The sequence below is a fragment of the Lepisma saccharinum genome, chromosome 21 (genome assembly GCF_977018435.1).
Source record: "Lepisma saccharinum chromosome 21, izLepSacc3.1, whole genome shotgun sequence".
Lineage (NCBI taxonomy): Eukaryota > Metazoa > Arthropoda > Insecta > Zygentoma > Lepismatidae > Lepisma > Lepisma saccharinum.
The window spans coordinates 19499165-19512451 of NC_139249.1; the positions used below are offsets into that span (position 1 = coordinate 19499165).

At 35.0% G+C, this 13287-nt stretch overlaps 1 protein-coding gene across 3 annotated transcripts in view; it reads right to left on the minus strand.

Moving 5' to 3' along the window:
- LOC146004395 (uncharacterized) overlaps positions 1–12452 on the minus strand; it is a 73384-nt gene extending 60932 nt beyond the window's left edge. For all 3 annotated transcript variants that reach the window (XM_083143214.1, XM_083143215.1, XM_083143213.1), the window contains exons 1-3: positions 12236–12452; positions 8155–8337; positions 5955–6140 (exon numbers count right to left, since the gene is read on the minus strand). In XM_083143214.1, coding sequence (XP_082999340.1) covers positions 5955–6140; positions 8155–8337; positions 12236–12259 — 393 coding nt within the window. In that variant the 5' untranslated portion in view covers positions 12260–12452. The remainder of the gene's footprint in view (positions 1–5954; positions 6141–8154; positions 8338–12235) is intronic.
- Positions 12453–13287: the final 835 nt, after the last annotated feature.

Sequence of the window (13287 nt, forward strand, 5' to 3'; positions counted from 1 at the left end):
CATATATTCACCTATGATTATTCCTGTTTGTCCTTTTGGGTGACTTTCGCACAGCATAAGAAAATGTTCATTGCGTTTTGAAGTGTTTTTTTTTTTTTTTTTTTAGGTTCACTTTACGCACAGATAAGCTAATTGGGTCTAGACCTACAGTGTAAAGTAGGAACCGAACTGCTAGGTGCCTCCACCGGAAATTGAACCTGGGACCCCTTAATTACAAGGCAACTACGTTACCACTATGCCATCAGGGAGGCAATAAAGTGTTTGTGTTATCATTTTTTATGTGAGATGCAGAATTTTTTCCAACAATGGTTTTGGTTCTTTGAGAAATTGTACAAACATACAGAGCTCATAATTAATTTCTTTTCTCCCTTTCCAAAATTGTGCCTATTGTATTCTTAAAGCACAGACATTAGAAAAGGAAGTCTCATTTTGGCACATCTATCCGTTCCCTTAGATGTGGCACAGTGAGTTTGAGATGTTTGATTGAAGGAATTGCTGTAAAAGTTTTGATATAAATGTATAGAATTACTGTCATTCCATGTTTGTTTTATAATCTCATAGAGTTGGAAGTGGTCGGAAAACTGGCTTTTTGGGGGAGGGGCAAACAAGTTTTTTTCTCCATAGCTGTTTTCGGTTGAGCTTTTTTACAAAAGTGTCTCAAATCAATGAAAAAAAAGGAGTTGGCAGTACTTTTCCTGTTGCATGGTTTTCGTATCTCTCTCCCTACTGTAAAATAGGCACTCATTTCTAAATATAAAATACAATTTACAATATGAAATTCGTAGCTAGATATAAACAGTGTTTTCAAAAAAGCTGTTTTTTTTTAATGGGCTGCTCTTTCAGAGTGTCATCTTCATATTTCGGTAGGCTTATTAAATATATCTATGTAGTATAAAAATATTCACATAACTAGAGTAGTTTTGTGTGTGTTTTTAATATAACCTAATAGTATGATATGATTTTCAATGCTTGAATTTGTTATAGGATAATTTACATGAAGCAAAAAAATAATATACTCTATCTTTTGAGAATCTAGTATGAAATCTCTTTACATTAAAGTTTGTGTTCAGTAAAATACAATTGTATTCTGGCTTTCCAGTACATAATGTATAATTTGGTTAAATGGCGGCTAAACCTGGTCACGGAGCAACTAGTGAAGTAATTTTGCTACTTGTTGCAGTGGTTCTCACCTTTGAGATCACAGCCCACTAAATTTATTTCTTATAAGTCGGTGCCCTGATCCCAAGAATTTCATTCATAAATACATTTCTGATCTTTAAAGTTTGTGTAAATTAACATACACTCTCAATGAATATTCAATATTAATATATAAACTATGGCATAATCATAAAGAGTAATACATAGTTCAATTATGTATAGGTTTGCTGTCAAATATGAAATTAGATTTAAATTAGTTGTCAACCCCTGGGTGCAACGGACCTTTTGTTGAAATGCACTGGCATTAAAACTGAAGCAGAAGCAAATAAGACTGACTGCAAATTGCAAAAAAATATTTAAGACATCAGGACTGGACCTACAGTTTGGAATTAGATCCAAAGCAGTCTGCCTCCATTGAGGATTGAACCTCAGACCCCTTCTTATTACAAGGCAAGAGCATTTAATTTATTCCACTCCAGAGGTCCATTTATTTTTATGAAAGGTACCTTATATAAAAATCTGGCCTTTTTCCAACAACAGTACTTGCAAATTGTTCTCTCTGATTTGCAGGCTAAACTAAATCTTAATCTCGGATGAAGTAGCTAATAATCTTGTTAAGTATAGAGAAAGAACATTCAGACCGAAGCAACGCATGGTAGTGGGGGTGTCACATTGAAACCATTTTATTATTGAATCACTGCTTCCTTTGCTGATTATATATGGCTAGTTATTTATTAATTATAATAATTACAGAAATTACTATCATGAATAAAAAATAATAACCAATTATTACATGAGTGTGTCACATATATTTTATCATTCCCTAAAACTCGCAAAACCGATGACATTTTTATTAATGATTTTTTGTTTGTAGAAGTGCAGTTGTTTATTAAATATAATTATTACAATAATTACCATCATTACCAACTAATTGTACACTGTCACTGGCATGAGTATCTCGCATTCAAAGATGATGCATGATATGTTCCCCAAGTGCATTTTGCCTCCTAATTACATTACATTTATGTTTTTATGAGCAGAAGTAATACAGAAATATTGGGAACATTCCAGGGAACCATGTAATTTATTTTCAAACAGTTGAAAAATCTAAAAAATAAGAGGTGGTTGGACTGCAAGCCCCCCTCCCCCTCTTCCTCGGTAAGCTAGGATTTAAATTGTAGCTGAACCACTATGCAATATGTGCCCACTGAGATTGGTCAATATATGTCTCTTGGCTGCTGCATCATGTAAATTTTTGTAGCTAGTTGTAAAATATGTGACTACAAACCTGTAAACTCATAACAATAACTTCAAGTGAAATAGGTTAGCTGCAATTGGTAAAAAGCCAAAATTTCTGTTGTTTTTTCTTTAAAAAAAAGCCTGCTTTTTATCGAAAAAAGAAACAGTTCATTCAAAAAGCTAGATTTTTTGCAACTCTATCATCTCACAAGAAAACTTGGCATGTTATGCAGTAGGTTGTTGCATAGCCCAGAATGCCAAAATTTCATCTTCAAACATTCGTCAAATCACAATTTCCCGATAACTTATTGATCACTTTTCACATTGTTGCAACGTTTTTATTTTCAAATTAAATGTCTTGCAAATTTGTGCAATATTCCTGATTGTTGATTGATTAAATTGGCTTATTTTACTTTGTATTTCTGCCACTTTTGACTAATCGCAAAGATGGGGATGCTGAAATTGATGAATGGACACTCACAAATACCTATGCCAGGTTTCGGTCCGGGACCCTTGGCATCATAGCATGTTGTGATAACTACTCCACTCCACCATGGAGGCAGCTGGAGTATTCTTTCTGTGATGAAGTTAGTTTTTATTGTTGATGAAAGTCATCTTTGTTTAGAAGCCCTAGTGTATCATAGGTATTCTTTCGCAGATATTATCACACACAATATATTTTAGAAATAAAATTGAAGTTAAGAATATTTGGTATATGGGAACTAGAAGTTTAAAAAATCTGGGTTGTTGTTATTTTACTGATGCAAAATATTTTTCTTTAAATGAAAGTTCTGACGAGAATGTTAATTCCGAATTGATATTACACATGACCGTATTTCCTTTACAGGAAGGAACTGAATGTTATTCCACTCCAACATGAGGGTATATTGCAGAACCTGCAATGGAATTCTTCTGAATTACAGATAAAAGTGTATTTAAACAAAAAAAATAAAAATAAAGGGTATATTTTATGAAAAAATGTTTTTTTCATAATAACCATAACCATATGATTGTAGAAAACTTCTTACATCACGTGCCGGCAACATATTTGTTAAAACACTAAAATCACACACTAACAGCACGATAAAAACACTTCGGAGTTCTTCGAGGACAGACCAGCCCTGGAGATGACTCCGTGAAGGAGTCGAAAGCTTGGAAGAACTCCGAAGTGTTTTTATCGTGCTCTTAGTGTGTGATTTTAGTGTTTTAACAAACCATGTAATGTATGTGTAATTTGTAGACTTCAATGCTGACATGAATTGCTTGGTTGGTTGGTTGGTTGATTTGGTGTTTTAAGTTCACTTTATGCACAGTAAGTCTAATCGGGACTTGACCTACAGTTTAAAGTGGGATGTGAACCACTATGTGCTTCCACCAGATATCAAACTTGGGATCCTTGATTACAAGGCAATGACGTTACCACTGTGCCATCGGGGAAGCCCTTGGACATGAATTGTGCCTGAGCACTCACTGGCATCAGAACTGTGTCAAAGTATGTTTATTTATATTTGTTTGGTTGTTATTGTTGCTTTAAACACACTATACACAGATATGTACCTCCACTGTGTATCGAACTAGACACCCCTTGATTAAAAGGCTCTCATTTATATTTCTTACAGTGTAGGCTCAAACCGGCCAAACATCATAACAATTGTCTGGCGTGTTCTCATTTTTGTAATGTTACTGCACAAAAATTCCTGAAGTTTAACTTTTATCCATTTTGCATTTGTCTCTTGTGAACTGGTAGTTTTTCCCAGTTTTTTTAATTTTTTTTACTGGTTCATTAACTGAATCTCTTTTCATGGTCAATGTGTGTCTACATTCTCCAGTTATGTAAGTATAAGAGACATTGTCTTCCAATTCAGGTTACTTTAGGACCCTTTGCATGATCTCCAGAGGTATTTCAAGTTTACAGAATAATGCATAATATTTCACAATTAATATTATTAGAATGCAGACTTGTCAAGAATTTCAAGTAGGTACGTACAAGGTTTTGATAAACTACAAACATGCAAGTGTGCTATTTAATTTATTTATTTGAGATGAAAGGCTGAAGTCACGTCTTGATTCTTTTGTAATTAACAGGAATATTACAAAACAGAACAATATGTTACACCAGATTATACCAGAATTTACACATGGTAATTTTTAGTATATGGAAGTTATATACTTTAAAACCACATACTTAATTTGTAACATTTGGAATATTGCTGTGTAATACTGATAGTTTGACTACTGTGTAGGTTGAAAAACCATGAAAGTTGAACATATGTGTTATCCCTGAGAAATGCAGACAGAATTGAATTTTCAGATGACCATGATTCTGCAAAATGTTTTACATCCTGCCAGCCTCTCATCAATTGGTAAAGGGGATGGATAGCGACTGGAGCATGATGCTGATAACATCACTCAAATCCAATCTTCTTCATGACATGGTGTTACAAACCAGGGAGAGCTTTATTATAGCATGTAAAACACTATTTTATACAAATTTGATGTTATTTTAGAATTTAGTGATTTAGTTGTCAATATTTAATTTTCACTCTAGTTTCCTGATCTTTTTTTTATTAGCTCTACCTGTTATCTGATATTAATGAATTAATATCCAGTACTTTTATGCAGTTTTTCTCCCCTCATATTAATTGCGACAATTACGATATGTGGTCAATTCATGAGAGGTAAAATAAATACATTTAGATATCTTGCCTAAACCTAGTTTTCTAAGTAGAATCTTGTGAATTCTATTTTCAGGAAATGATTTACAAGCTAATATTGTAATAATTTTTGAAGGGGCTTAACCCCTAATAACCCCCCTCAAATATGCCATCCATGAATACATGCAATATAACCACAATGTAAAATACCATTGCAGTAATGTAACTGAAATATTATGCAACCTAATGGAAATGTCTCTGTAATGTCGGTAATGTTACATTTACATGTTTCTGTAACATTCTCAATGTTGTGTTATGTTCGCGGACATTTCCACATTACTGAAACTTACCTGAAACATTTCTGTAATGTTCTGCAACATTGCCGCAATGTTACAATGTTTCACGACTTACGTGTTGCTAACGTATCTGAAACCATGTTGTGCTGTATGGGAATGAGACGAGAGTCAGGAACCTCTCTCATTCAAAGGGTTACATTTGCATGTAAAATGCCCCTTCTTTCACCAAAATGTAGAAAAATGCATAATATGACTTTTAAAAGGCCGAAAAATGACTTAAACGGTCTAAAAAGTTTAAAAAATGTCCTTTACTCCAAAAAGGGTCAAAAAATGAAAAAAAAAGTCCTAACAAAGGCATCCCATACTTACATGTAAAACACGTTCCTATCTACTTATGCAATGTTTCTGCCTTACCAAAAAAAGATGCATTTGCATCAAAATCCTAGCCTTACTAATGGCGCTTCAGTGCACTAACATTAACCGAAAATCACTCTTGCACGTATGAAGCATTATATAAAACAACTTTTCATTAAAATTGATAGCAGCTAACTCAATTCTTCAGACACAATGCAATCACAAAGAACTTTAAATCACAGTTAAATATTACCTGTTCGCCCAGAGATTCCTCTGCGTCTCCTGTCTGGAAGCCATTTTGTTCCAACAAAGCTGCAATTGTGGCTGCATGCTGATGGGAAGATTCAAGCTTTGAGCGAAGTACGATGGCTTCTGATTCCAACTGTCCTGCCCGTTCTTCAGCCAGTTCTCGAATATGACCGATATAGCTCTCCATTTCCTACAATGAATAACTGGAGTCAAGTTGTGTACTAGAATTATCACTAGGCTATTTTGAACTGATCCAACACTGAAACATTGGTTCAAATTTAATCAATACTACTGGTTCATACTTTTACGGAGTTCAAGAATTTCACAGGGTCTGCAAAAATGCCACACAACACTTTCGTGGAAAGTAAATATCCTGAAAATTATGCAAAATGTATAATTCTGGTTATTTTGGAAACAGTATTGCATTCATAATTACCATACATGCAATTATGAATAAAGCTCTAGTATAATGATATGGTACAGTAAAACCTCGTTAATCCAGACTAATGGGGGGATAAGTTGAACGGTTTAACAAAAGTCCAGATTAACTGAAATAACCTAAAAGAAAGTAGAAAGTGCATTAAAACTCCATTTATAGCAACAAAACACGTTTATTATGGTGTATTTAAAGGACATAGGCCTAAATACACTATACAGTACAGTACAAAGCCTGCGGGAAACAGAGTTCTCTGGGAAGTTCTCTTGTTGACTTCTAGACACATTTAAAACCTTGCATTGTTTTTTTTTTTTTTTTTTGCCTGTCCGGCTTATCGGGGTACAGATTAACGAGGTTTTACTGTATATTTAAAATTGGTATCTCCATCATGAAACTGACATTTAACCTACACCCAAGCCCCCAGAGCTTGGTGCAGTGGCTTTCGGTGAAGTCCAGAGGGTCCAATTCAGTAAAATCCATTCTCCTCGTTTCTTAGGTGGTGTCCCTCAGGATCTCTGAAGACACACAAAAAGGAGAGTGGTATGCGAAAAGTAATAGGAAGCTACCACACTTTTCTTCCACTGTCTTTTACTGCAACTGTCATGATGGGTCTTTCCAGAGCAAAAGATTATGAATTTGAAGTTGAATTACAAATTTTGGGTGCATCAGCACTTACGCTATTTTGCACCCGTCACACTATACGGGGCCAGCCGCTTATCATAACAAAAATAAAGCGTGTCTGAAAACTAAAATATCCTTACCTGGGTTAAATGCTGAGTCTATAAAGGAGAAATCAGTTCTACGGAGATTATACTCGCCGTAGGTCCAGTCGCCAGAGCCTCGTTAGTCTGCAAAATGCAGTCCAGGGTGTACTACGTGGAAGTGAGGTTGACAATTGGCTGTACTACGTGGAAAGTCACCCCTTACATCTCAGCAAAAGATTATGGACGTAAACTATCACCCCGTTCTGATGTTCAGGAGAGGGATTTCTGGAAGGAACCCATGATGATGCAGATCAACAATGATAAGAAGAGAAGTAAATCAGATGATATTTTAAATTAAGTGGATCCTATGTTGATATGAAGCATGAGGCATATTAACACAGAGAAAAATAAATTTTAAAGTTTATGGGCATTGGTAAGAATATGAACATGTGACACGGTATCTGTATTACTATTGACACTTTTCAGTTTGGTATAGCTGTGTTCGTGGGAAAGCAGCTAAAAATGTTTCTAATAGTAGTCGTTTCATGTCATTTTATACTAAAAATATAAACAAGAGGCTATTATAAGTATTATTTCCCTAAAAGTCATAGTTTTCACCCTTCCGATATGTATGCTGAATTTTCTTCTGGTAATCTGCCTTATTTCTAATTGGTTTCACGAATAAAAAAAGCTTTAGCTTTATCTGAACTTAAAATACCTGTCCATCATATTACTGGGAAGACAACATGTATCCTCAAAAATGCAACAACACTCACAAACACAAAAAAATATTGGCTTTATTGGCGATTAAAAAACTGACCAAAAAATGGACATATTACAAACCAAGATGTTAAAAACTGACCATTTTCCACACCTAAAAAACCCATGTCAAGTTACTTCATAAAAAAAGTCAATCACATTCACACTTCTCTTGTGGAAATAACTAGTTTCATGATATTACCTACATTTACCCATACACAATTTGTACATATATTCTTCAACAAATATGTAACTTTTTTTTTAATATTATTTCTAATATGTCACATTTGAAGCTACATATTTACCTCCATTTCCTCGTGTTGTAAATCCCGTAGCTTGTCCAGCATCTTGCGAGAACTTCGCAAGTTGCTTTCTGCGTCCACCAGCCATCGCCACACATGGAGAAGCCGCTCTTCAGCACCCAAAGTCTCAAAATCTAAACCCTCCTTTTCAAATCTTTGCTGTATCTCAGTCCACTCATCTTCACACTGCAACAAAAGTCATTTATTTGTTTGAAAATGTAATCAGTTGGTATGGCATTGAATACAAGTATCAAATAAGAGCACACACAAACATACTCATTATATTAATGGTATATTACTGAAATTATGATGTTTGAAGCTATATTTAAGTTCCATATTCCTCATGCTCTACTCACGCATACAGAGAACAAATTTTCTTCTATTATATCATATATTAATTCAATTTGATTGTCACTTCTAGTAAAGTGTGTAAATAATAACATTTAGGGAATTAGTGGTTTGTAAAGACAAAAAGAAGGCTATATACAAATTAAAAAAAAAATATTATTATTTATTCAATAGCTATTATCTTAAATCTCTGAAATTCTATAGTAATTTCCATTGTATAATATATAGGGTACTGCGACTTAAGATTACTTATTTCAAGTTTTCAATTTGGGTGCAAGTTACGTGCCACTATTTCCTTTGCTTTAATGTATTTCACATGTTTTTCCACTTTTTAAACTCTGCCACTTTTACGATGCAAATAGTCTTGATATCCCTGAAGATGCAGTGACCTTGGTGAAATATTGGAATACAACCATTCAACATGCCAGGGTAAGAAATCCTTTTCAATAACAAAAAAATTAACCATCAACAAACAACAGTTTAAAACAAACAATCCTGGCTGCTAGGGGTTCAATTTAAGAATAGGTGTCATTACACAAAACAGATTCACATAATTGAAAACAGTTTTAAAAATATTTTAAGGTCCAATTTTCAAGTCTGGATGATATTCAAAAGATACACAGGACGATAATGAAAGCCTGAGAAACTTTGGAAATCATTGTAAATTAATGTTTTAAGTTTGCTGAATGTGCATTTGTTCATTTTAAGTCACAGGAAGTAGTAATTGCATGCTGAAATGTACGTTACAGATGTGTTTCTTATCATTAATCTTAATTTTAGTTACTTCAAGTATGTTTTCACTTTTAAGAAAGAATGCTACAAGTGAAAAGAATAAGAAGAAACGGCAGAAATAGTATGTCAATCCAGCCTAGCATGCCTAACCTAATCACATAAATGCTTATGAAGAAAAATTCTATTTCTTCAGATTATAAATGTTACATGTGTCATGTAAAATCAAACCTCCAAATTTATCTCAAAACAGAGGGAAAAAAATAGTGTTATTATCTTAAATTTTGGCACACACAAGAGAGATGTTATAACTTATATAAAGAAATTAAATTGCAGGCTGAAACCGAACTCGGACCCAGGCATAGAAAACCAGAAAAACCACTGTGATCGAGTCAGAGTCAAGCTCGAGGCTATATTTTAGTACTAATTTACTATACATTGGACAGATTTCTTCATTTTTACAGAAGAAACTACTTACGGAAATGAGTTTCTTTAAGGTTTCAAACGTTTGTCGAGGTATTTTCTTTCATTGTGGAATCTATTTGACCCGGGAAATCATATATTTTTCAAGAGATATATCTCACCGACGCACAATTGCCATTGCTTTCCCTACATGAACTGGATGCTGCATATGCTTGATATCATAACTCCCTGTCAGTGTTTCCAACCCTCCCTTTTTTCTTTAACTATGCTTGCCTAACGTAACCAAACCTAACCTTATTGGAATGGTTCGTGGGCCTATCCATCAGCTACCCGTGCATAATGTGCAATTTGCACACGTGACGAACACGATAGTATGTATTTTTCAGTGAAGAAGGTTGGAAACACTGCATACCCAGTACGGTAGTCAAGTTTTGCCCACCATATTGTGTGTTAAGGAAGCGAAAAAGGAATAACAAAAATTACTCTCTATGTGAAAAATTGTGTTTGTTTTCGTGTAAAAAGCATAATGGCACCTTGTACTCTGTTCCCCAATACACAATTGGGTAACAATTGTATAAGTCGGAGACGGATTTCTTTAAATTTACAGGAGAAAATACGAGAAAGTACTTACGGGATTGCGTTCTTGAGGACTTTCTGAAGCCGGGGAAATTGTTTTTTCGAATCGTGCAAATACCCAAATAAGTTTGGCCTGTAAGTAAGGTATTTTTCGTCATTCATGTATCTCCGTTGTACGATAGCTTGTGCCGCCATTACCGTCGACTACGTGAATCAAATGTTCTGTGTGTTCAATTATGTAACCCCCTGTCAGTGTAGCAACCACGTGGTAGTTTTACAAGATGACGTGTGAGCAGTTTTTTTTTTCGAATTTAAGGTAAGACTCTAGTTTATGTCCTTTTCCTAAGGAACACGTATCATATATCGTTGGAAAGCTTATTTTATAAGGAATTCAACAACGTAAATCCCAAGGCAAGGAAAAATTTCCTGAAGGAGTAAATCGAGAAAAAACGATGTTGTCCGGATATGCGTAATTGAACGTACTGAGGAATTTTTTAGATGATGAAGCACATATTTAGGGGTGAAATGAGTGCTAATGGAACCTAACCTAACAGGCCTAACCTAACCTCATAGGCATACCTCGACCCCGTGAATGGATAGTGGGGCTATCGTGAACAGAAAGTGTAAAAAGAAAAAGGTACTTACCCGAAGAGATGCCGGGTGCCGCACCACTGTCGCGCACCGCGAACGCAAAGAAGCAATCACCATGCAGATAAGGACGTAAAGTAGAGTCTAGCCTCAATTTCCGCTTAAAAACCTTTTGTGAATAGTTTATGCGGCATTTATCGGTTCATAAGTTTGGAAGCACTGCACATCAGCTGACGATAGACAACGTGAGTCAAGATTTGCCCGCCGAATTAGCAACGACCAATAAATGATTATAATGTTAAAAATAACGCTTTTTTCATGGAAAAAAAGTGATCCCCAGCTTGAAAAATGTTCCGGTAAGCATATGAGGTAAGTAGAAATGATTTTTATTTGAAAATAAACGAGTTTCATTTGTCTCCGGCTTATACAACTGGTACCTACAATTGGTAAGTACGAACCATGCGAAACACAAAATATCCGATTTTAATGTGTCTCCGATTTATAAAACTGGTACCGAGGGAAATGATTTCATTTTTGGATATGAAAAAAGAACTGACAGAATAACACATAATTCCAGGTATTATAAAATCCTTCATTTTGCATGTCGATGCACCTTTGCACTTACTTTGTAGTACCAATACATATAATTTTCAATTAGGAAATATACTCATGTTTTTCCAGTTTTGCCATAAATACATGTAGGTTTCTATTAATGTTTTATATTATCTGTTATGATGACAAAATAAATCTTCCTGAAAATTTATTTTTATTAATTTCCAAATAACGTAATCATTATCAAATATTAATAAAGGCGCCTGCATTTTACTTGAACATAATACTAAACGTATATCATCTCACAGATACAATTGTGGAAAGACTCTCGTATGAAAGTGAAGATGAACTTGAAGGAACTGTTTTGGAGCAGACGACCTAGAACCGAAGATTTGCGGCCGCATCTAACATGAGCGTACGCAACATTTTCCTCATCATACAAACATTTATCGTAATTAAACATTTATGATACTAAAAATATCAGAACATGTTTACTACGACTCGAGAAACTGTATTCACATGCCAGTTTGACAGTATTTGGATGTGAACACTCGACTTACCATTAGGTTGTTGCTTTCGTACTGCATACCTAAGTAATGTACCGACATCCGTACGCCATTATCACAATTATTTTAAAATACATATTCCCAGTCATGTACATCTTGCAAAACTAAGCTTGTAACATATTTAAAAGACACCGACACTCCTTCTTCCTTCACATCAAACCAATTGACGAACCCTCGCCCGTAACATTTTACCGCTTGCAAACCAATCGATACATTTATTTTGTGAACAGGTAGTCGTGGGAGTGTGTTATTGAAATTCAAAATAAAGTTACCTTTCTTAGATATAAAAGAATAACACTTACCACATTGTCATTGCGATTTGACATAATTAAAAACAAGTTTTCGTTTCTTCTGAATACGCTTCAGATCGATTAATATGTAACATTCTGACAATTTCGGTATTTTACCAACGTTTATGGCGAGAATTTACACAATAAAACTGGTCTTCGTATCATAAATGCTCATACTGCATTTTCCCCACCATAAACCAAAATTTGTTACCCCTCTTCACTCCCTCTCTCCCTCCATACCACCACAACATAACACGCTAACCCCTTCCGCGTCACACAGACGCAGGTGTTTTTCGCTCTTCAGGAAGTACGCAATACGCATTGTAAAAAGCCCGCGGTTCGTTCTGTTTGAATAAGATAGGGAGGGCTATGAATATCGAACTGGTCAATGGGCAATGAGAATTAATGCAACTTTGCGTAACTTATCGTAGCGGCAGGTTTAAAGAGAAAATAAATGCGAATAACTGCATGCCTAATCTAGCGGCATTATTAAAAATGTCTTGCATTCCTCATTCATCCTAATTCGATACCCTTGCGAATTTTCGCTACTTGATGTCCAATAGAATCCTTATCAAACAAGTAGCAATATAAAAAAAGGGGTCATTGTACCGAGCCATCTAATTTTGTATATTTGTATCATTTTGAAAATACCACCCACCACCATGGCAACAGATACTGATTGATTCATGGATTAAATAAATCTTACCTTATCTTTAAAGGAATGAAATGGTTCTTCAGGTTTTGAGGCATATGCACCCTTAGCATCAAACGCGGCAGTAGTTCAGCAAGGGGTGAGAACACCTGAAATCTGAAGCATCAACCCCTGATGAGCAGGCAATCCAAACTGCACTACAAATAGACTGGGTTGCCTAACTTGTAAGGATATAATTCTCCATGAAACAAAGATGTCGTTGAAAATGAAATAGGGGAATGGCATGAACCTTGATTTCATTTTTTTTTTTATTTATTTAGCATCACCTTTCTGCCACTTTTGGCTAATCGAGACAATGAGAGTAAAGGATGATATGAAATTGATGAAGGGAAACTCGCAAAGAACACCCATG